The sequence below is a fragment of the Pungitius pungitius genome, chromosome 17, assembly GCF_949316345.1.
Source record: "Pungitius pungitius chromosome 17, fPunPun2.1, whole genome shotgun sequence".
Classification (NCBI taxonomy): Eukaryota; Metazoa; Chordata; class Actinopteri; order Perciformes; family Gasterosteidae; genus Pungitius; species Pungitius pungitius.
The window spans coordinates 1,714,036-1,736,802 of record NC_084916.1 but is presented as its reverse complement, the minus strand read 5'-3'; the positions used below and the strand labels follow the sequence as shown (position 1 = coordinate 1,736,802).

The following is a 22,767-nucleotide window of genomic DNA, read 5'->3' as shown; positions in this document are numbered from 1 at the left end:
ATCACCGCTACCTGCCTGTGCCTCCCGCTCCCTCCTCCCATCTCATTACCCTGCTGTGTCAACCGCCCCCACTCATACCTTCATCTCCCACCCTGTAAGCTAACCCCCCCCCTCCCCATCCTGCCCCCCCCCCTCCCCTTCCCCCTATCCTCTCCCTCTATCTGACACTCAGCGGGGCCGCTCTCCATCTCTCCCTGTGCCTCCAGGCAAAACATATGCTGCTCTTCCCGTCAGATTCCGGTGTGTTTGAGAGAGGAGGGATTGTTTAATGTTTATTAATCACCTGTCTGTGGTGGAGACAGTGATAGCGCCACACACACACACACACACACACTCGTTTACACATGGGCTGTCTCGCTCACACACACACGCACACACACGTTGTGATGTTACCAACGCGGCCTGGTTGTTCCATTTACAGCTGTATGTGAACACGCTTGTTTACTGTAACACTTGCTGTATACAGTCAAAATCTATTCCAGACACTACCTTTTAAAGCGTATCAAGTACTTAAAACATTCAAAAATACGTTGTTGATCTGCTGCAAAATGTCAGCATGGAAATGTTGTTTCACATTGTGCGTTCCTGACAAGGAGTTGAACTCAAAAGTTGCATTTCTATTAATCTGTGCGCTGTCAGTGTGCAGGACTTCAATGTTTTCTTAGGGGAAATTTGGTATAGATTTGATCAAATAGCAGCCGATGGTAAAATTTAATTCTTTAACAAGATGAAAAATAACGACACACGGCAATAATGTCGAGGGGCTTTTTATGAAGACGGCACATTCAGAGTCTGAGTAAAACTGTTAATGGTTTTTAATCGGACTAAAATGTTCTTTCTGCATGTGAACCGACTTAGTGTCAAATGGCGTTAGTCTGAGTGACAAAGGTCATCATTGACCTGTGGAGGGGTGGTTATATTACTATGCGTGTGAACCCTCGGTACGGTTAGAGGGGATCACGGATGAACAGCATCGTACTCGATCACCCGTCGGGAGATCAATAAACTGACGTGGAACCATTAAAACCATTAAAATGCCCAGGAAAAAAAGGGAGTGAGCGGACCTCGATTCAGGATTCAACAAAGTAATGGAAACGGGGGCCCAATGTTATCCATCAGCACACTCCGGTCAAGGCTTGAATGTTTTCTAAATACTTTACTGACCCCTTGTGACAGAGGTGTTAATAAGGCTTCACGCTAAGTCAGACAGCAGCAGCCAGTAAAGTTGCTGGCATCTAATCAGTAGTATGCTAAATTCAATTTAAATTTTCCCAACAGTGATTCATAAAGTATGCTTAGGTCTCGTTTTTATAGCTTGGAAATTACACAATAGAAGTTTTGAATCACAATATAAAAGATATAAACTATGCAGTTTGGTCATTCAGGGAACAAAACTATTTTTAAGTTAAACCATGTGCATGCGTGTTTTATTTCACGTGTACAAGTATGAGCAACTGTACATTACGCACACGCACACTCAGTACAAGTGCAAAAGTACACAGCCAGGAGGCTGTTCTCTTTCTATGTGCAGATGAGTAGACTAGAGAGCAATGAGAAAGCACCACAGGGACAGAGAGCTTGTATCTCAACTGTGTGTCACTTTTTATTGGAACAGCAAGAGCAAGAAGGTCAATGGTACAAAAAAAAAAAAAAAATGGAAAGAAAGAAACGAGGGCGTGAGGGTTGGTAGTTAAGCAGTGAGCGGTCACTTTGTGCCGGAGGTGAGCTTCTCCAGGTCATGGATGCCCTCCTTGTCAATCACTCGGACAGTGAAGGAGGGGAGGTTCAAGATGAAGCGCTTGTTCAGCTGGGGGGGGGGGGGGGGGGGGGGAAGAGAGAGAAAGAAAAGAACTATTAAGATAAAGGCACGAAGAAGCAGACTGGATGGTGGGATACCAACTACTTAAGGCTAATTGACTCAAAACAACCTTTTTATTTTATCAAACGCATCAACGAGAATCCACAGGACCCCCACGCAAGTTAAAAAATTTTTCTCCTGTGGCACGCTTAGTAAAGCCCCAGTTAACCGCTAAAATTAAAAATTAAAAAAATCACACAAATCCCCCGCTTGTTATATGCTGTGAACTTATTAGCTCCATCTGCAATGATTGATCAAGGCTTGCTGTGGGGCTTCAAGACAGAATCAAAATAGAAAAACAATGATTTCTATATTTTACTATTTTTGTTCAGTAAATCTTAGCCGGGTGAAGAGAGTTTGGCCGGCAGCCGTCCTCTCAACGCCGCACGGCCCGAGCTGAGGTCAGACAGCGGGTCGCCGTGGATTGAGCCGACGTGACGCTTTTGGACTCCCAGAGAAAATCCACGTGAGAGGGAATCGAACACGGAGGGTCTCGCTCAGCCAAGTTGCCATATTATTTATGAATAATAATAATAATAATAATATTTATTCATTTATGATAAACCTGAATGCATAAAACTCCTCAAACTCACTTCCTCAATGCACTTCTTCAGCAGATCCAGGGCCTCATCTCGGGTCAGATCTTAAACAAAACAGAGGAAAATGAGAATGCTGAAAAGGAAGAACAGGGAGTTTGGCCAAGACACCAATTAGATTATAATGAAGAGGAAAAATGGCCGTTAATAACTAAAAAAGTAAGTGGCTGTTCCCTTGTAACTGGGGAGAAAGGACGGATAATAAGCTCAAAGTGCTAAAAGCACTTGATTCTAGTTTGTTGCACTTATTAGGGCCGTTTTCACTGCAAACCACGGTGGCATTACCAAACAAACTGTTGTCTTGTTTCTACACAAGTCTCTTGCCATCAGAGGACATCGTTTCACACGAGTCCCTTAAAAAAGGACAAAGACGCGAGAGCATGCGTGAGGCCTTTCTGTGCACCGACCGGGTCTGTAGTGCTGGTCCAGGATGGAGAGGGTGAGGAAGGCTCCGTAGCCGTGGGCAGCGAAGGGAGCCTTGGCCAAGGAAGACAGGTAGTCCATGTAGTAGAGGCCGGGCCCGTCCGCGTCGTCGTAGCCCGCCAGCAACAGGTTCACGTGGTACGGAGTCTGGAGCCAGAGGTGTGGGGGGGGGAGGGGAGGGGGGAGTTACATCATTGATTGCAACGCTGCGGCTGGAGAGCACCTCCACAGGCGTTCAGGGACCCGTATGCGATCCAGCTACGTTCCCGTGGCGGAAAAGCTCAACTTGTCTCTCTCAAATATCTGAATATTAGCAGACTATTGAAATCCCAGTTGATCAGCAATAAACAGCAGAGAGTGGAGGAGGAGGAGGGGGGGGAGGGGGGGTGGGAGAAGAGAGGTGAAAGGGCGTGACAGGACAGAGGAGGTGAGTGTGCGTTTGTGTGCAGGGGGGGAATCAGGGTGTCAGTGTGACATCTGCTGGGAGTCGGCACCCCATGTTGCTCCTTCCATCGCCCCCTCCCACCCTCTTCATCCCTTCTTTACCTCCCTCCCCCCTATCTCCCGCCTTCACCCTGTGCCCTGGAGTAGCGCCAGCGCTCATTAAAAACTTCTAAAGTCGTTTCTCTTGCCCCTTCCTCCCCCCGCCCCCCTCCTTCTCTTTTTAAATTACATCTTTTACGCTTCCAGCCTCTTCTCCCTGCTCTTCCTCCAAAACACTAATTTTCTCTCTTCGTTGTTGCAATCCACTGTTCCTTATTTAAAAAAAAAATACCCTCTTAGTGGCCTAAATTCTTGACGGAGTTAGAAGCAGTGCGGCGTTTTCGGGTTCAAATGCAACATTATAACGGTGCACTGGCGCAGCGAGGCAACGTGACTCATGTGTCGCCGGGCGAGTTGCGATCCGCACACCTGCCCTCTGGTTTTAATTCATCTCTGAACCAACCGGCTTATTCCTGTGACTGGTGTGCTACCCACGAGGGCAATGAGGATCGCTGCGCGCGCGCGCACACACACACACACACACACACACACACACACACACACACACACACACACACACACACACACACACACACACACACACACACACACACACACACACACACACACACACACACACACACACACACACACACACACACACACACACACACACACACACACACACACACACACACACACACACACACACACACACGAATCTCGGGGTGAATATCTCTGTGTGCTTTAACTCCTCAGTGAGCCTGCGAAAGCCCCAGTGGCACGCCCCCCCTCCCCCCCCCACGCTAGACACCTGTCTCGCTGGTTACACTGTAACGATAATATGTTGGCATCAAAATAACCTTCCCATGTCACCTCGCAGGGAAGCAGGCACCTTGTTAACCCAGCCACCTGAACTCACACCCCTGTTCAAACAATACACATCGTATGTTTCATCCATGACCCCCCCCCCCCCCCCGTGATGCTTGCTCTCAGCCCAACAGGGCGGCCGCAATGCCGCGGAACAAAAGCTTAGCCTTATAAGTTATCTTTAGCAGACAAAAACCTGCGACACCTGTACGTCTTTCCCTTGCGAAACATAGTCGCAAAGAGCTATACCCCCCCCCTCCCCCCTCTTGTAGGTAGAGTAAAGATAGTTAGAGGGGGAAGATGCTAGCCTGGCTCACATGACCCAACAATACATAACTTGTCATTTGGGTGTCTCTTCCTACACCACAAGTGATGTAATCAAGCTAATTTCCCCAAAACCTGCACCATCCCTACAGAGACACCAACAGTGTAGGGAAAGAGGGGGAAAATGCTTTAGTAGAGACACAAATTAAGGTCAAGCCTCTAAAAATGATCCCAAACTCCCTTCTTCCTTCTCTCCCACGTTGCAGCACTACCCCCCACCCTCTCCACCTCCTCCTCCCTCCCTCATTTTTGCACCCTGCCCTGGGGCATGTTCTCTTTATTGGCATTTCTCCTCAATCTGCTGTATTAATTGTTCATCTGTGCGGGAGCAGGGGAGCCGCGTGCAATATGGTGCCAGTAATTATTTGTACCCATTGTGTGCCTGTGCTACAAAATATTTTACAAACTCATATGGGGCCAGCTGTAGATCGGCTAACTGTTGATACGGAAAAAAACAGAACAGAAATCCTACTGGTTCAGCACTCTGCAGGGCAAACACCTAAATATGTACACAAGCGGGTGACCCCAAGGCTTTCAGGCCTCCACATAATCGAAAAATGAGATATTCATAAACCATCTGTTTTGTGCCGTATCCACGGAAGCCGAGGTTTCAGCCTCCTGAAAACGTGTTTGTTCCATATTAAAACTGATCCCGATCAGTCTGCTTTACAAATACTACCGTTCATCAGACAGGAAGCTCACGCTAACAGACAAAGGCTGGGTTCCTATGTCCCTAAAAGTTTGCTTCGCTCCGTGGTGAATTTCATGTGCATCATTACCGATACCGTTCAGGCCTCAGGTGATAATGCTCACCGCGGTTTTTTCGCTTCCTTTGTCTCCTCTGTAAAGCTTGAGTGGATGCAGTACTCCAGAGGTTAGCAGAGTTGTTTTTCTGGACGGCAGGCTGGTAAGCAAGCGCACGTACGTGCATATGCGAACGCGGCTTCCCTCGTTCGGCGCCGCCACGCTCCGCTGGCTTTAGCTAACTACACCTCCCGGAGGTCTGCGGCCACCGGGGCATGACAGCGCTCAGACTAAAGGACTCATCGGTAATTTATCCTGCAGGAATATGGCATCAGAATTAACAATATAACACAGACTCATTTATCAGCCAGTGGTTTTCGAACCTAAGGGTCTGGATGTGCCAGTGGGATCACATGATGATATTTTTGTGTTTTTTGGTTGGGGGGCGGGGGGGGGGGGGGGGGGGGGTGTCAGAGGTTAAACAAAAAAACACAGAAGATTTGAAATACAAAAGCAGATAATTATCTTTCCTTTCTGTCTGGGATAAACTTTAATCTGCCATGATGTAATCAGATTAATTAAAATAGATTCCAACATATGCAGCTAGTTCCCCAAACAAGAGTTGAGCGTAGACTACAGGCGCTTTGCAGCTACATAAATCTGCATTTCAATTTGTTTTAGTCAACCATTGGTTTATGTCTTTAGAAAGGTTTTGTTTGTAAAGGTTTCAACATCCTCATTATCATTTTTTAAAAATGTATTTATTTTTCCAGACAGCACACTGCATTACTGGAGAGTTCTTTTTGCTTGAAATGCGAGTGGAAGTGTTGACACATGTAGACGGGTTTCTATTAACATGTCAGAGAATGATCAGTTTTATGTGAGAGATTAAATGATTAATTGAAACGCATGTCTTGACTGTGGACAATGGTTTCAAAATGAATATCCCAATTCTGAAAGGTGAGGATTTAATGCTGTTCATTGTACATCTTTCCAATGTGGTGGAACAAAAAAACTTTAAGAGTAACCTTGCTCCTTGTAAAATTTGAATGCACAATTTCCAAGCATTTCGTGGAATATTGTAAACCAAACCAGTAATCAATGGATAATTCTACTGATTATAATGTAAACAATGGAATAAAGTGTTACAAAAGAGTTTTTTACCCAAACACAAGTCCAATTTCCTGAATATTTGTGAAGGAAACGATTTTTTTTTTTTTTTAAAAAAGGACTACACAGATTACATTTTCCACATACTCAAGATGGTCAGGGGCAGGAGAAAACGGCATAAAAAAGCCCTGTTTATACAACATAATTTGCAAATGTCCGTGCACTCTGGAGGTTGATGAATGTGAGGGGAGCGTAGCTGGAGGAAGGTGTGGGATGCAGAGGAGAAACTGCTACTGCTTCAGTTTCGGAGCACTCCTGAGAACGCGGCATTAGTAAATCCTGCACTCATAACACCAAATTCATCACCGTAAGGCACGGGGAAAAAAATAACGATATACTCGCCGCTCATGGCAAGACATGAATATAAATGTCATCCTCCACAACATGTGCAGCCTTGACAGAACGAAGAAGAAAAACCCTCCCGATTCTATATAGGTCCCTCCCGTGCGTACGCACATGCTGTCTGTGCGTTATGTTGTTGACTCCTACCCGTTCTCACAAGTCTGCGTGGTGTTGTCTACTGGGCCTGGTTGCATCCCCCCGAGACCCCCACACCTCCTCCTCCTCCTCCTGCTGCTGCTGCTCTACCCCTCTCCCCCGTTCGATGTGTCCCACATTCCCTTCTCTGTCACACTAATTGTTTTTTGTAATTATTTTCACCCTTCTGCTATTGTGACAGGCAGCGGCTGCACTGCTCTTTACGAATTAGTGCGAGCGATGCGCGGCGGCTACGAGAAGCAGCGCGTCCCTACATCGAGAAGCACCGCCCACACAAGCGCTAACGTGTGCTACAAGGTGAAACAAATGTAGAGAGGATGCAGGGCTGAAACAATTAAGCAGATCAACAGAAACATGAACACGCCACTGTCTTGATAATGGAGTCTTTTTAGCAGTGATGGAAAGCTCTATCTTGTTTTAGCATCTAAAATCTTTGACAAAATCAAGTGTCTTAACATTGTCGGAAATTGAGCGCCACTTTTCACTATTTCCTGGACCAAACCGCTGTAGGAGAACGATTGATAATGGCACTAGTTGTCAGCCGCAGCCTAACCGCCATGTTTCATAATGTTTTTTAAAAGCCCACGCGGGAGGTGCTTTTTCAGCAGATGCTCAGATGTAGGTGTGACATGATGGGCCGCATTGGGGCTTCAGTGTTTCCCTTAGGGTTACAGCTTTTTCAGGGGCATTGGAGGGAGGGGTGGGGGGTGGGGAGGGGGGGGGGGGGGGGGGGGGAAGACACGTTTTCCAACTAAAGGAACAAGGTGTTGTGATCTGGCGCTATATAGAAAATTAAACCTTTGAGACTGTCTTTGGGGGCGTGGGTGCCACTTGGGGGGGGGGAGGGGCTTAGGGTATGTTCACACCAAAAGAAGAGTTTTCACAATGCTTTACTCGTGCGAGTTTACTAGCTATTTGTGGTTAATGCGCGTCATTCCCGTCATCCGCAAGCATGTGCGTCTGTGCATTGGCTTTTTTTCTATTGGTCAAAAAAAATGTTGGTGTGAGCGTAGCATTGGGCTACATAAACAAAACTGTCTAACAAAGTTATCAAACTGACAGCTGCTACTCACTGGGTTGTAACATAAACTCAACTATGTAGACCAAGCTGGAATAAAACACCTAAACGGGTATTGATTTCAGAGAGTTCATTTAAACCTAGTACTTGCTTGTACTCCTTTCACTGTTTCAAAATGCGTTGGGCTTCTGCATCGCTCCCAGTTCTCTGCAAAGCCTTCAGGACACACATAATAATTACAAAAAGTGCTGCACTTTGGCATAAATAACCAAGCCACCTCACAAACATGGTTGGTGCGCCTGGCTAAGAAATGATGGAAGATTCCACACCTTCATACGTTTGGTCAGATTTTTGTATTGAAGTGTCGAAAGTCAACACTGTGGTATTTGGATGAGCAGACCCAGACCGACGGTGCAGTTGGGGGGGGAGGTGTTGTCAGGGTGTCTCGATGGGCAGAAACCTCCCTCACCACTCACAACAAGCTGACAAATGTACGTGGCTCTGTCAAAATGCATCTACTGGTTCAGTACAGATGGCTCGAGCTGATATGGGCACAAACAGATGTAATTACAGGTGAGACTCAATTCCCACCTGAACCTCTCAGGAGAGTCACAAGACAATTGTGTTCGAGATTTATTTTTTTAAATAATAATATGAAGTAAACCGAATATAGTTAATGTCCCTGACATTTGAAGAGTATTGCTTTAAATGAATTAATTTGTTATTTGATCATTTGTTCCCTACAGCTAAATAAGATGCTACAACACAGGAAGGTAATTAAGTTAAAATAGAAATTAAAATATTCATATGCATGTTCCCTTATTACTCCACAACAAATGCTTAATTCAGAGGGAGCACTGCACACGGGTACTTAAGAAATACTCTCTGATACAGGTGGTTTTAGAAAAGGTTTGTTAAAGCACACAAGGAAAGATAAACATGTAGGACAACAAGAGATGGAGAAGGTCAGAGAATATGTGGCAACGTAAAGTTAGAGTTGAATTTACCATTCCTGTTGACAAAACATGACTGTGTACTTTTTTTTCCACACAAGCCAATCGAACAGTGCAGTAAACATAAAACGTATAAAATGACAGTGAAACAAATTGTGTTACATTGGTTAGTGGGTTGTCTTTAATTTGTTTTATAAAAGTAGCTATAGTAGTTACTACGTTGACTTGTACGTTTTAATCATATAGTGTCATCCTTCTTCTCGTTGGATCAAATACATTTTAAATGTAAATAATACATTTGGAAGCTAGTTTATATATATTTCTCTTTTTATTTCTTTTTGTATTATTGAAGGAAACAAGGAGATTTTAATAGAGCAGGTGAATCCAAACTTTTGAAAGGCTATGCATATATTCTGCTAAAGAGTGTAACTAAATAGAATATGTGCATATCCACCGACGGTTCAGAAAAGGGCTCATTTCCTTGCTCTGAAACAGTAAAGAAGTGTCAAGTAGTGGAAGCTAAAATAAATACATACAGCTTTCTACACTTTACAGTCGTTTAATGTTTTGGCTACTGGTTAATCTTTTTTAGAGCACGTTGTTTATTTGATGATTCAATGGATCATATCAGCGTCGCCAGATCAACTGAAATGAATTCATAAACTTAGTAGTTTGATCCATTATATTCAAACTCAATTAAACTGCATCACTAGTACTTATGGTGTCTACACTGGGGTCACAAAGCTGGTTTGCCAGAGAGTTAATTAAGACTCTTCAGTATATTATTGGTGAAAGATTGGTATGACCTTTATACTCTTTTATAAAGTTTGTTGATTGAGGTGTGTTTTCACGATAGTTACCCTGCTCCGAAGGTAGTCTGCGAGATTCTTTCGTGTGAAGTTTGCTGCTGCTGCTGGACTGAGTTCATAGCCTGTAAAAACATGGCAAGGAAATGGCTGAGAGATAGTTGAATGTGTGTGCTTTTATATAATGGAATAACTACATATTTCGTAACACACAACATAAACAAGGTCCTTACCGTTCCTCATTTTGTAAAGCTGAACATTTTTCTGGATGTACTCTGCAAACTGGGCTGTGTCCCCCGCTTCTCCCACACACAGCAGCAAGATCTTCTCACTCAGTTTGAACATCTTATCATAGTCTGAAAAACCAAGGAACACAATTGACTTTTACCGTTATGTTTAGAAATGAGTCAAGTGGCAATTTACTGACTGCTCGAGTGATCAGCGTTAAAGCAGCAAGCCTCTTTCACTTTCACTGTCGGAAGTCTGTTTGGCTGTTCATGCTAGCCTTGCTAACTGTAGCTTGATATTCAAAAACATAAAATAGAGTAAACTCTCGGCAGTTCGTGAAAATACGTGCACGCATACGTGTGCGAGTAGGAAGTATAGAAAGAGTAAATTAAACTATCACAATGAGAGAGATTAATTAGCCACTTTAACTTCTAATAGCTAGCATTACGGTTAGCGTTGCTAGCTCAACTCACATACGGAATATGTGTTAACATTATGATAGAATTGGCATTACACATAATTTTATCATTAGAAAAAACAACTTTAAGAATTATTCATCAGTAAAACAGGTTAGTTTCCGCGAGAACAAGAGCTTTGACAGCATGCCTTGTTAGCACGTTTAGCTAACGTTAGAGCAACCGATGAATGGCTAACGCTAAGTTAATGCGTTGTCATACCGTGTTTCATCTGAATGATGCTGTTGGCTGCAACATTATCGGCGGCGACGAGGACAAAATCGGGTCCCTGAATGCCAATTAAATATTCCATTCTGTAAAACCGGTGTGGGCAAAGAGATTTCTATAATAAACACAGATAGCAGACGTCTCCTAACCCCGACTGCACAGATTACACAGCAAAAGTTTGAGCTTGGTGGCGCAAACTGTTGTCGTCACCGGAAAACGATGTTTCGTCTTTATTACGCGACAAGGGCGGGCAATTTGAGATTTGAGCGGACTGCTGTTGTTTGTGGACCCGTGTTGCGATACCACTGTGTTTTTGCTTGCTAGGATACGTATTTATTTCACAGGGAAAAGGTGCAGAAATGAACGAAGGGACGCTCCGAAACATAATGGTGGAATCTAAAGACCTCAACAGCTCGCAGAGAAGACGGTCGCCGCGTTTAAGTTATCCTCCTCAAGCTAACATGAAACCTGACAACAAAATGGCGCTGACCCTGGTTGGTGTCAAACGCTCCATAACTGTGAGGAAAATAGCATCCAGGAAAACAGTCGTACAGTCGGAGCACAACAAGGAAAACACGCCAAGCCGACCGGTGTCTCGTAGCAGCGAGAAGAAGAGTCAGCAGATCTCCACCCCGACTCCTGTTCCAAGCTGCGGGCGCTCGCCCTCGACCAGACGGACGAAGAAGGCCGCTGTGCTGTCACCGATCCTCCCCTCCTCACCGCCGGCCCAGTCTCACACACAACAACCTGCTGCGGATCCAGAGGACACGGTGTGGTCTCAAAAAGTGCGGCGCTCCTACAGTAGACTCAGCGACCAGTCCCTCCATAGCCCCGACTCTCGGGAGAACCTGTTCGGCTTTGGGAAGCTGAAAACACCCGAGGTGGGCCCGAGAGCTCTGCGGCCCAAGACGGGTCTGGAGGTGTCCTCGGGGTCCTTGTGTGGCCTGAACTCATTCACGTCACTGCTAGAGGCGGACGACCGTGGCTCAGCTTTGCCCGAGCACGATCCACACATCCCCGGGGTGGCTCTGGTGAAGGAGAAGAGAAGCAGGCGGAAGAAGGTCCAGCAGATCGGCACCACGGAGCTGGACGCACTGGCTGCAGAGATGAACGCAGAGTTTGAAGAGGCAGAGGAGTTTGAGCTACTTGTGGAGTAAATAATGGGACTGAAGGTTGATGTTATGGATGTTATTTGTGTCTGTGACATGCTGACAAACACTGACTCTGGAAGGACAAAACCCTTCAGTGTGAATCACTCACGTTTTTGTATTTTTCCTGTTCTAGATATAATGTACATTTTAATGCTTTGGTGATTCGTATGTTTTCATTTAAATGTTCTTATTTTGCAGTATATGAAAAAGTAAAACCCTAAAGCGTGTTCTTAGTTTGGGTTGTTTTTGGCATATTAAACAGATTTAGTTTACTGTGATCAAATATTTTATATTTTAGTTTGGCAAAAGGAAATTGCACTTTGAAATTGCAAGTTTTCATAAGTGTTTTGACTATTAATTGTTCAGTCTCAAACTTGGAGCGTAGACACATGGGCCTCGTTTGACAGCTTAATCTAGATGATCGCACATGGAAGTATTGGTTTGGAAACCTCCAAACACTGTTTGCGGGATGGGGAGACATGTGGATCATCTCTGTATTCATAGTATTTATATCAGTGGACAACAACTGAAACGTAAACAGTAGTTTAGATACTACCCTTATGTTTTGCACCCATCGATGTGGTTCTTACTTGTTATGCTTCATCATCATTAAAGACAACATTTTTTTTGAATTTGTTGCCTGTAAATATAAATATATACAGTTAAGCCAAGAAGTCACATGAACTGGATTAAGGATTAGAGGTTAAATTAAAAAATTTAATTTTCAGTGCTGGCCATAATGACAATGTTAAGTCAACCATTAAAATAATACAGCTGTGGTTAAAATTACAATCTTTAAAAATAAACCTTTTTTTTTCGGGGGTCAGTAAAAAATGTTTGACAAGTTAAATTCCAACAATATCCCACTTGTTAAGAGACAAGGCCATTCTGAAATCTCCTTATATAATCATCCAAAAATAATCTGGGCTATAAGATGTGACCTTTGGACAGCTGAGAGACAGGATGGCCCTTCAGGTACTGTTCACGTCAACCTGCACGAGGCCCTAATAAGGTTCATGCTGACTAACTTCAAACAGCGTCTCTGGGGGGGGGGGGCGTCGTAATGAGTGAGTGGGCGATGTGTCTGCATTTAACGAGAATGGTGGACAGGTAAAACGTTTTCCTCTGGAGTCTAAGGTGTGGATGTGTTGCATAATTTGCCCTAACAAGATGAGTGTGAGGGGGGGGGGGGTAACTGTCACGTCTGCCTCTGACTGCAACCTTCTGTGGAGTCTTACATCCAACCTGGTAGTTTATTTGATTTGTCATTACAGTTGGATTTCCAACAAAAATTTAAGATTTCTGCTTAAGGTCACGATTTCTATACCAACCAGTAAATATTCTAATATTGTTATTTTTTTACATTTCTTCATGAAAATCATAAGGAATACAAGCAGCTGGATATTAGCCTTCTAAATGTTGGGCGGGTTCTGCCGACGACGTCCCTCTATTCTGTGTTTTAATCCTAAAAGTTTTGTAAAATTTTATATATATCATTTTGCCACTATTGAGACTTAAATGTGTCAGGAAAACATGATTGTGTTAGATGTGAAAGACGGAACGATCAAGTACAAAGTATTAAGACAAGTATTGTTTTGGTTAAAAAAAAACTGCTATGCAGCCCAATTTATTATGTGAAATGTAGGAATGTTAAAGGAGTCCCAGCTGTCTTGTTGTAAGGTTTTGTGCAACACTTGATCCAAGCTGGTGCGGAAGTTTGCTTCCAGATGCTCTGTACTCAAGTTATTATGTCGAATCCTCGCTGTTTTTATAATCCCTATAATTAAAATACTGCCACGGCGATAAAACATTAGGGTGGAATAAATAAACCCCGAAAATCTGTATTTGAATCTAAAGAAGTGATCCGCAGAGGATGCTGACAAGTATTTTCTTCTCCGAATCAACTGCCGCTAGTTCACATATGCTGAGAGCACGCGCGCGCGCCGGTAGTATTTGTGAGCGCGTGCACGTGCAAGGAAGCGACACAGAGGCATAACGTAAAACACGATGGATGCGTGGCAGTAAATCCACAATTTGCTCACGCATCTCGGGGTGCGCAGAGCGCGCGCCGTTCACCTCCTCAGGTGCCATCTCATGTTCATTTGGCATTTGAGCTCCCTGGGAGAGAAAACATTGGGATTTTTTTTTTTTGCAGAGCTCAACATGGTGTCTTTTCCTTTTGTATATTTTTAACAAGGTATTCATGTCTGCTGTAGTGACTTCGACTGGAGTTTCCAAACAGAGGGAAGCAGGAGGAGGGGTTTTTTGTTTTGGGTGCTGCCAGGAACACTTATTGATTTACAACACTGCTGCTGCTTTTGAGTCTGTTCGTGCTGATTTTATTTTTTTGGAAGGTTGGATATTTTATAGTCATGTGTTTTTTTCCCCCTTCCTCCCTCCCCCCTCTCTCTCACCCCTCTCCCTCCCCTACATTTCACTCACGGCAGTTGTCGCTGGTTCAGCTTGACTGCTTCGTTAGGGCTCATCATTTGCATTCAGATTAATTATCTAATTACCGACGAATGTCCGGCGGCCACCCCACACTCCGGCTCGTCAGCTCTCAGCCTGTAATTATTTTAATCATTTACTTTCATCTGGAGCGTTCTTGCCATTCTCCTGTGTTTAGAGGCCATTCTTAATTACCCTGCCAAGACACTCTTTTCATGAGAGGGAGGGGGGGGGGGGGGGAGCGGTTGGTTTGAGGGAGAAGGGGAGCAATTGGGTGAGGGAGCGGGCGCGTGTGCGTGTCCGCGTGCGTGTGTGTGTGTGTGCGAGAGAGAGAGAGAGAGAGAGAGAGAGAGGGAGACCAATGGGGACATGATCCAAAGGCTTTGACAGCACAGAGGAAGCTCCCTGCTCTGCTGGATGCTCTTTCCTCTCTCCTCTTTTTTTCTGCCCTCTTTCTCTCTGCATACCCCCCCCCCCCCCCCCCCAGCCAACTTCCTCATCTCTCCTCTCACCCACCCCTCACCCCCTCCCCCTCCACGCCCCGCTTCCCTCCATGTTATACTTCCTCCCTTTTCCTTTTTCCCCCCCATTTTTTTCTGCCTTTATCGCAAGCACACACAGGAATGGCCCGTGGGCCTCAGTGCTCTGACTGCTAATACACTGACACACACACACACACACACACACACACAGAAACAGGCAGACAAGAGAGAGTCATGCGGCCTGTTTGTGGCACACATCGGGATGCACAAATCTCTCCATTCTGCCTGGGAGAGTCCTGTTTCCGTCCCTCCGTCCCTCAGTCCCTCAGACCTGCACAGCTGCTACATGTCTGTCTCTCTCTCTGCCATCTTCACGTCCTCCTCTTCCTCTCCGGACCCGGACCCTGACTGCTCTTGTTAAGAGCAGCGAGAGAGGGAGAGAGGAAGATACAGGCTCTGTAATTGGGCTCTTGAATATTTAAGTCACTGGGGATGAAAGTTTAATGAAAAGATGATTATCTACCAGTTTATCACACCACTGTTTCATATTTCATTTTCAGATCCTCGTCGCGAGCTGCATCGTCCGACTCGGCAGGCGCCGATGCGGAGGCCTATGATGAGAGGGGGGGGGGGGGGGGGGGGCATGCTGAGGTCACGATACACAGGAGACACTTTAAAGAGGCCTATGTGGGACATTTGTTAACACTCTTTAGTTCTGTGAGTTTTATCACACTGACAGCAGCCATATTATTATTATTCCATCATATGAGTTTAGATCCCTTCTGTGGTGGCAACTTCAGCAAAAAGGGGAAAAGATGCAGAGAGACAGATGTTTTGTTAATAGAGTGCACCATTCAAACAAAATGCTGTCAAGTCAAACCTTTGGACTAAAAGCGTCCTGCTTTGTTTGTCATAGACATTGATCTGGTCACTTTGGTCAGTATTAATGTTTTCCGTAAATCGGATCATGACGTTGTGTTCATTTGGACCGCTGTGGGCCATGTGGGGATCAGTGCATGTTGGAGAATACTCAGTAAGAAGGCCACACAGAGAGGGGACACTTTAGGGCCAAATGGAATCTTTCGTTTGTCTCTTTGTGTCTCATTTGGGTTGATTTTGTCATAATTATCTCCATTTGTTCCTTTTTATCATTTTCCATGTTTTATTATTTGTTTCCTTTAAAAGCAATGTTTTTACCATCCCAAAAAGGAGTTGTACTATACAGTTGGCATGAAAAATAAAATGCAGAAAAATGCATTGAAAAGAAATGTTGAGGCCAAAATAAAGAGAAGAAACATAAGAAAGATGCAAAGGCTTTTTTGTTGTTGTCTTGATAGTAATCATATAAACTAAATAATACTGCAGTGTTTATTGAGGTGAAAATAGAAACATAACATGAATAGCAATTATACTCTTTTATTGTTATCATGATACTATATATATTTGTATGCTAAATTATAATCCAGTGTATGCACATACGTGTTAAAATATAAAATCTGAAGCAGATTGACAAAGCAGACCCGAGAGCAAACTATAACTCGTGCTGAAGCTCAGCCATAAATGTCAGGAGCTAGATGTTGAGATTGTGTGTCACAGTCAAGCCATAAAGTCAGTAAATCAATAACCTGCTTAAATGAGCCAACAACTATAATCTTCTCATACCGGGACCTATTTATATTGGAATCTACCTTTTTTATTGCTCAAGAAATGAACAGTTTAAAAGAAGAAGAAAAAAAAAACCCACACCAAGACAACAAATAAAACCATAATTTTAGAAAGTACTTACAGTTTAACAAATAGGGAATCACAGACATGACTGTGGCCTTTGTCTTGTCCCATGATTATAGTTCATTGTAGTTTACAGCTGATCTGCTGTTGTTTCTCTGTCTCCACATTAATTAAGAGACACATTCAGTGCCAGTACTTTGGCTTAAAGCATCAGATGGTGACTTATCATCCCACATTGTCCCCTCCTCGAACGCCCTAAAGACCGTTCAATAAAAAAAAAGGCACAAGGACACTCTTTCCTTTATTTAATGGTGCGGGATAAACAGCCGGCTGATTGTTATTCATTCTCATTATTCATAATGGTGCCGACATTAATCCCTTTTTTGCTGGAAGATGGTGTGAAAAAGCAGCGTCGTGCCGCACTTTTGCCAAACCCCAGCGGAATAACAGGGCCTGTTTTAGGTTTTTTTTTTGGGGGGGGGGATTACGCTGCGGACCCACACATAGCCTTGGGCCACAGTTTGCAGAAAGGGGACACAGTTTGGATGACGGAGATTAGAGACCAAGGAGCGGCTCTAGCAGCCCGTTATCCAGGCAAAGGGACGGGTCAAACCGGGGGGGGGGGGGGGGGGGGGGTCTCTCCTTCGATGAATTCATCCTGAATTTTATTTTGAAAGCGTGAAAATGAAGATAAGAGGCGATGCCAAAGTGACACAAAAGCAAGTTGTACGAGGGGCATTCTTCATGTTATTTGATCCTTTTTTTTTGTGGCAAAGTTGCAGAGCTGCATTATTAAGCAGCCCCCCCCCCCCGCCCGCCCCCCACTTCTCTTCCATATGCTCGTGTGCGCGCATCAAAACAAACCTGAAATCCAATAACCTGTGTGAAAGAAGCCTCTGGGGACTGGGGGGGGGGGGGTTAAAGAGTGGGTTCACCCTGCATCGCGACTTCCCTCACAGAGACTGCGGGATCCGCATCATTCTTCGCCTTTTAATCACTTCTAATCCACGATTTCACGGGGTGCTGCATGGGGACGGGCCGCTCGTCACTCTTGTGGACGGGGTGTCACCGTTTAGCCCCACCTCGGAGGGTGGGAGGGGGTAACCTGGGGAGGGAAGCTCCATCTCTGGGGTGGAGACTTGGGGGGGGGGGGGGGGGGGCAAGTTAAATGGAAGTGACAATCTGCAAACATTCCTGCTGGCAGCTGCAGTAGCAATTCTCCATAGTGCACCACCCTCTGCATGGTCACCGGGCCCTTGCGACCCCCCCCCCCCCTCCAACCCCCGATGCCCGGCACACGCACCTGCCGCTCCCAGCCGCGCTTTCACCAGATAATCTATGTGGGCGGGGCCAGGGGCCGGGGCTCCTCTCAATGTGCTCTTGAGAAAACCCCTTATGCGTGAAAAAGCTCCCTTTCTCCGTCTTTTGTCCAGCACCGTTTTATGGGACAACATTGGGCATTATGAGGTGCGGGGGGGTTTCACGGGACTCTATAGAAGGGTATAATCCTTTCAGGCACGAGACGAATAAAAAAGTTTTAACCTGCTGTTTTCATATTTATTAGCTGGTTATAGCAGCCGAGGCAGCTGAGCCATCCGCGCGCACACACACACACACACACACACACACACACACACACACACACACACACACACACACACACACAGTCCTGGAAATGAAACACAGCAGTGTTTTGAGAGGGGCCCCTCAATGGACCTGATTGCTTTAACTGAATTAGTGAAGAGAGTCAAGTGGGTGAGCGACACTGAGGTCACAAAGGCCTCCGATGCTGTTTGGGTCCGTATCGGTCAACAGGTTGCTACCACACATTATTAGATGTTTCACTTTATAAAAGTTTCACGTTTCAAAGGAGGATTTGACCTGTTTTTGTCTTCTCTGTCAATTAAATTGGTGTCCGTGTCCTGTCCCTGGGTTTTTATAGGCTGAAATTAAGTTAAGTGAAAGCCATTTGATTTCTAGAGCTGTTGCTGATGAGACTCTAATGCAATAAATGGGCATCCTCGGCAGGAATGAGCAGAAATAATGCAAAACAATGTTTAATAAAGGAGGTCAGCGTGAGAGCTGTCAAAACAAAATATCAACATGATTATTTTATTCAACAAAAACAATACACCAAAAAAATAACACAACATAAGCAGCAAAAAAGAGCGACAATCCCACAATGCAAACCCCACGTGCTTATCCTGCATTAAAATGCCTCTTCCTTTTTGTTGAAAAGGATTTGTTTTATTAATTAGTTTCACTTCACAATCAAAGTAATTACAGAAAAAGAAACGAAAATGGCAAATAATCATTTTAACATTAAAGTTAATCCTTGATTCCTTTGGCTTTGATTTGTCACCGATTGTTGACTTTAAAAAAGCAGTTTAATGTGATTTGTGGTTTCAATTCAGCCATCCATCAAAGTATCTACATGCATCCATCCATCCAACCTTCCATCCATCCATCCATCCATCCATCCATCTATCCAACCATCCATCCATCCATCCATCTATCCTTCTATCCATCTAGCCAGCCATCTAACTATGTGTTGTGTGGTTTCTCCTCTGACGACAGGTCTTTCTATCCAGTTTATCATACACAGGCCTCAGGGCCGCAGCCCCCCCCCCCCCCCCCCCTACTCCTCTACCTCCCTCTCTCCTCCCCACCACCACCACCCCCTTTCTGTCAAAGCTGATTGTTTCCACGCCAGCAGAGTGCTGCGGGCGAACACACTGTCACACTACATCAGGCAGAGGCAGGAAGGGGGAGAGCGAGAGCATGATAGGGTGTATGTGAATATCTCTGCTCAGAAAGCTCCACGCAGCCGAGGCTTCTGGCGGGGGTCCCCGAACTTTTCATGTCAAGGGCATCCGCGAACAAGACCACGGCCCTCGGATTGTGTCCCGGGGAATCTGAAACCGAGAGAGAGAGATAAAGAAAACAGGCTGTACATGTGACAGCAGGAGAAATTAAAGCCTCACGCGGCCACGAATGTGTAAAATAGCAAAGAGTGCTTTGATTAAGAGGCAGGGGTGAGTTGAATTCAGGCGAAGGGCGTTAAGTCATGCTATCTTTTTATGTGGAGGAGTGTTTTTCACCATGAACCCAAAGAGGTCTCAACAAGCTCGATATGTGTCAAAATCACAAAGGATACACACAGTGAAATGCACATTCGAGATGATAAGTAACGGTAAAAATGTTTCCCCAGTTTACGCCGTTTGGGTCGATTCGGCACACGTGATCTTTAGTGCAGCCGAACATTCAGCTCAGACACTTTATATCAAATCCTGATCAGCGTCCCAAAGCTGGATGGTTTCACATATGCTGAATCCTTCTCTGTGCCAACATTATAGTTTGCAGGGCTGGAACTGAATATACGTTACTCCGTCACGGTGAGGAAGATACTGTGGGGGATTTTAAAGAGGGCATCACAATACTCTTAACTCACCCCTAAATTATCATTTAAACACTGGACAATAAACAATCAACTCTAACTCCCCCTCTCAATTATGATTATTATTTTTCTATTTGTAAAACATTGTCAACACAAAAAATGTTAAGTTAACATTGGGGAAATTATGTAATTAAACATGGACTAATAATTTCCTAAAATCTGTCTGTATGTCTAAGTAAAAGTGGTAGAAAAAAGACGTAGGCAGGACCTGAGCTGTTAAACTAGGTATGAAACAGCTATTGTGACCCCTAAAACAAAGCCATATCATAATGGATCATCTCATCTTTTGTCTCATGTTTTATCTGAATATTTGTTTTATCTGAATATTTGTTCCCAAGAAAATGAAGAAACGATTTGAGGAACCTTCACATAAACAAGTCACACAAATATGTGTTTTTAAACATCCTGATCTCAGGTCATGAACCGCTGCATCATATCATTCAACATGTAGTGAAGAACAATCCACTACCTCCCGGTGGGAACCCTCTGCCAGATCCCAGGTGGTCCCCCTTTAATGCACCACTTGCTCATTGCCGCCCCCTTGCGCCAGAAGACAGGAACAACAGCCGCTGCTCTGACCCGGCAGAGGGTCCTGTGATGGGGTGTCTCCCCCTCGCGGCCGCTTTTCGCCCCAGCGGCTCTCACAAAGAAACGTCTGCAAGTCAGAGATGACTGAACGTGCGCGCTTCCAAATGAGATAAAACACAATTTACCCTAACCCATATTATGAAATAATAATATTTCAGTAATTTGTAGCCTGACGAATATTTTGAACTACTCATTTTTGCTGCTCCTGATGGATTATATATATATACATTTTTCTTTAATTATTTTTTCTTTCTACCATTCTATAAGAGAGTATAAATAAGGCTTGGGAGTTTTTTTGTGTGTTTTTATCCCTCATTATTGTAATACTGCTGAGCAAATGACCAAATAGCCTAAATGCAATAATCCAGTAGATTAGGTTTTCGCTTGTTTCTGTTCTTAATTGTTGGTATAAACAGATACATAACGGTGCACTCACTGTCAATCAATTGTATTTTAAGTGAAAGAAATTCACGGTGCTAAAATATAAGAATGTAAAAGTTTTAGTTATTTCGGGATTGAAAGGAAACACATTTAAATAATTTCCAGACAGGGAATTTTGTGAAGAAGGTGAAGCAGATAAAAACTACAGATCCTCTTGTAGCCTCTCCATGTCGCCATGGGGGTGCCACAAGAAGCAGCTGCACCTACCTCTGCGCTCTCCAGGAAATCCTGCATTGGGAAAAAAAAACTCACCTGTCATTTCTTGCGTGTTTTTTCCTTTCCGCTTTGTTCTTGACTAAATTAAAAAGGTGTACCAAGAGGAGCGCAGTTCAACAGACCAAGCCCGGTTTGTTATGTTCTACATATACATGCTATGGTGTCTACTTTGTGTTTTTTTTCCAAAGGTTTACTTTACACATTCGCCATAAACTGATTGCCGATGAATAAATGACAATGGCTTATGCACTTACTGGTCAGACTGGTTTGAGATGATATGATGACACTCAAAGAATCACTCGTTACAACCAAGGAATGCATTAAAAAAAAGGAATGCAGAATACCTCTGAACACACAAGAAGATGGGCAGCAGAAGACAGCAGGAAACTGAGACCACCATCCGCACAGGTTCACCAAAATTGGAAAAACGTTGCTTGGTCTGATGAGTCGTGACATCAGCTGTGACATTAAGATGGTAAGGTCAGAGAACAACATGAACGCATGGAATCCTGCCTCAACCGTTCAGGCTGCTGGTGTAATGATGGGGGATATTTTTGGGCCCCTCAGTATAGAGCATCGTTTAAATGCTGCACCCTACCCGAGTATTTCTGCTGACCACGTCCATCCCTTTATGACCACAGTGTACCTTCTTGTGATGGCTACTTCCAGCAGGATAATGCTCCTCGTCACAAAGCTCATGTCACCTCAAACTGGTTTCTACAACATGACAATGAGTCCTCGACACACTGCGTGATGATATCATGTCAACATGGACCAAAATCTCTGAGGAATGTATCAGAGCTATGTGCTTATAAGTTGAGAAAAAAAAACTAAAAAATACATTCTTTGTCTTTTTAACTGCTAAATGGTCAGCTCATTCTCTGTTTGACCTTTGACCCTTGAAATGTGCTACTAAAGAACATATCGTATTGATGAACATTTGGATGGCTTGTTATATGCTGTCGGGTTAGAAAGTGAAAAACACGTGACTCATTTGACATCCATGGTGGCGAAACTTGTTAGAAATATATTATTTGTTAAACTGCAAATAAGACCGTCTTATTAATGACTCAATATCTTTTTTATTAACCTTTAATGAAACAATTTAAAACACCTATAAACTCTATCACCAGTTTATTATTAGAAATAAGCACTAATATTTTTGTTTTGCTTTAAAAACACACAGACACAAATCATAGAGTTTTTCCTGAGGGGGAACCGATCAGATTCTTCTTTGAAGCGGCTTTAAGGCTCATTTATCTCTTCGTGCGCTTTGTTTGGATGAATTCCTCCTAACTACCCTGAAATCACGTCTCGGTGGTTTACAAAACACTCCATCAAAGGCGTGTGTGTTCCCCCTCGATGTCCCCACTCCGGTGTAACCGTGTTATCCTCAAACCTCCAACCTTCCGCCAGCGAACACGGGATCAATATGTAAATCGACTCCGACTTTTCCCCGAGACGCCTGCGTCCAAAACAGAGGCGATAAGCTTCAGAAATAAACCGCAGTTAGTGAGGAGGCATGGCCGGGGATTATCCCCAATTCGCCCCGGGGTTTGGCTCTCCTGCGCGCCACCGGACCGGCGTCTGTTCGCCGCGGCC

General features: G+C 44.4%; 2 protein-coding genes across 2 annotated transcripts; one reads left to right on the top strand and one right to left on the bottom strand.

The window, feature by feature from the left end:
* Nucleotides 1–1,596: 1,596 nt before the first annotated feature.
* On the bottom strand, nt 1,597–10,790 carry psmb2 (proteasome 20S subunit beta 2). Its single transcript, XM_037474684.2, has 6 exons — nt 10,649–10,790; nt 9,977–10,099; nt 9,798–9,868; nt 2,862–3,024; nt 2,452–2,501; nt 1,597–1,807 (listed from the first exon to the last, which is right to left on the bottom strand). The coding sequence occupies exons 1-6, from the start codon at nt 10,737–10,739 to the stop codon at nt 1,706–1,708; spliced, it is 600 nt and encodes a 199-aa protein (XP_037330581.1). The 5' UTR covers nt 10,740–10,790; the 3' UTR covers nt 1,597–1,705.
* Nucleotides 10,791–11,013: 223 nt separating this feature from the next.
* cdca5 (cell division cycle associated 5) lies at nt 11,014–12,647 on the top strand. Its single transcript, XM_037474682.2, has one exon. It carries the CDS (start codon nt 11,014–11,016, stop codon nt 11,809–11,811), a length of 798 nt encoding a protein of 265 aa, XP_037330579.2. The 3' UTR covers nt 11,812–12,647.
* Nucleotides 12,648–22,767: the final 10,120 nt, after the last annotated feature.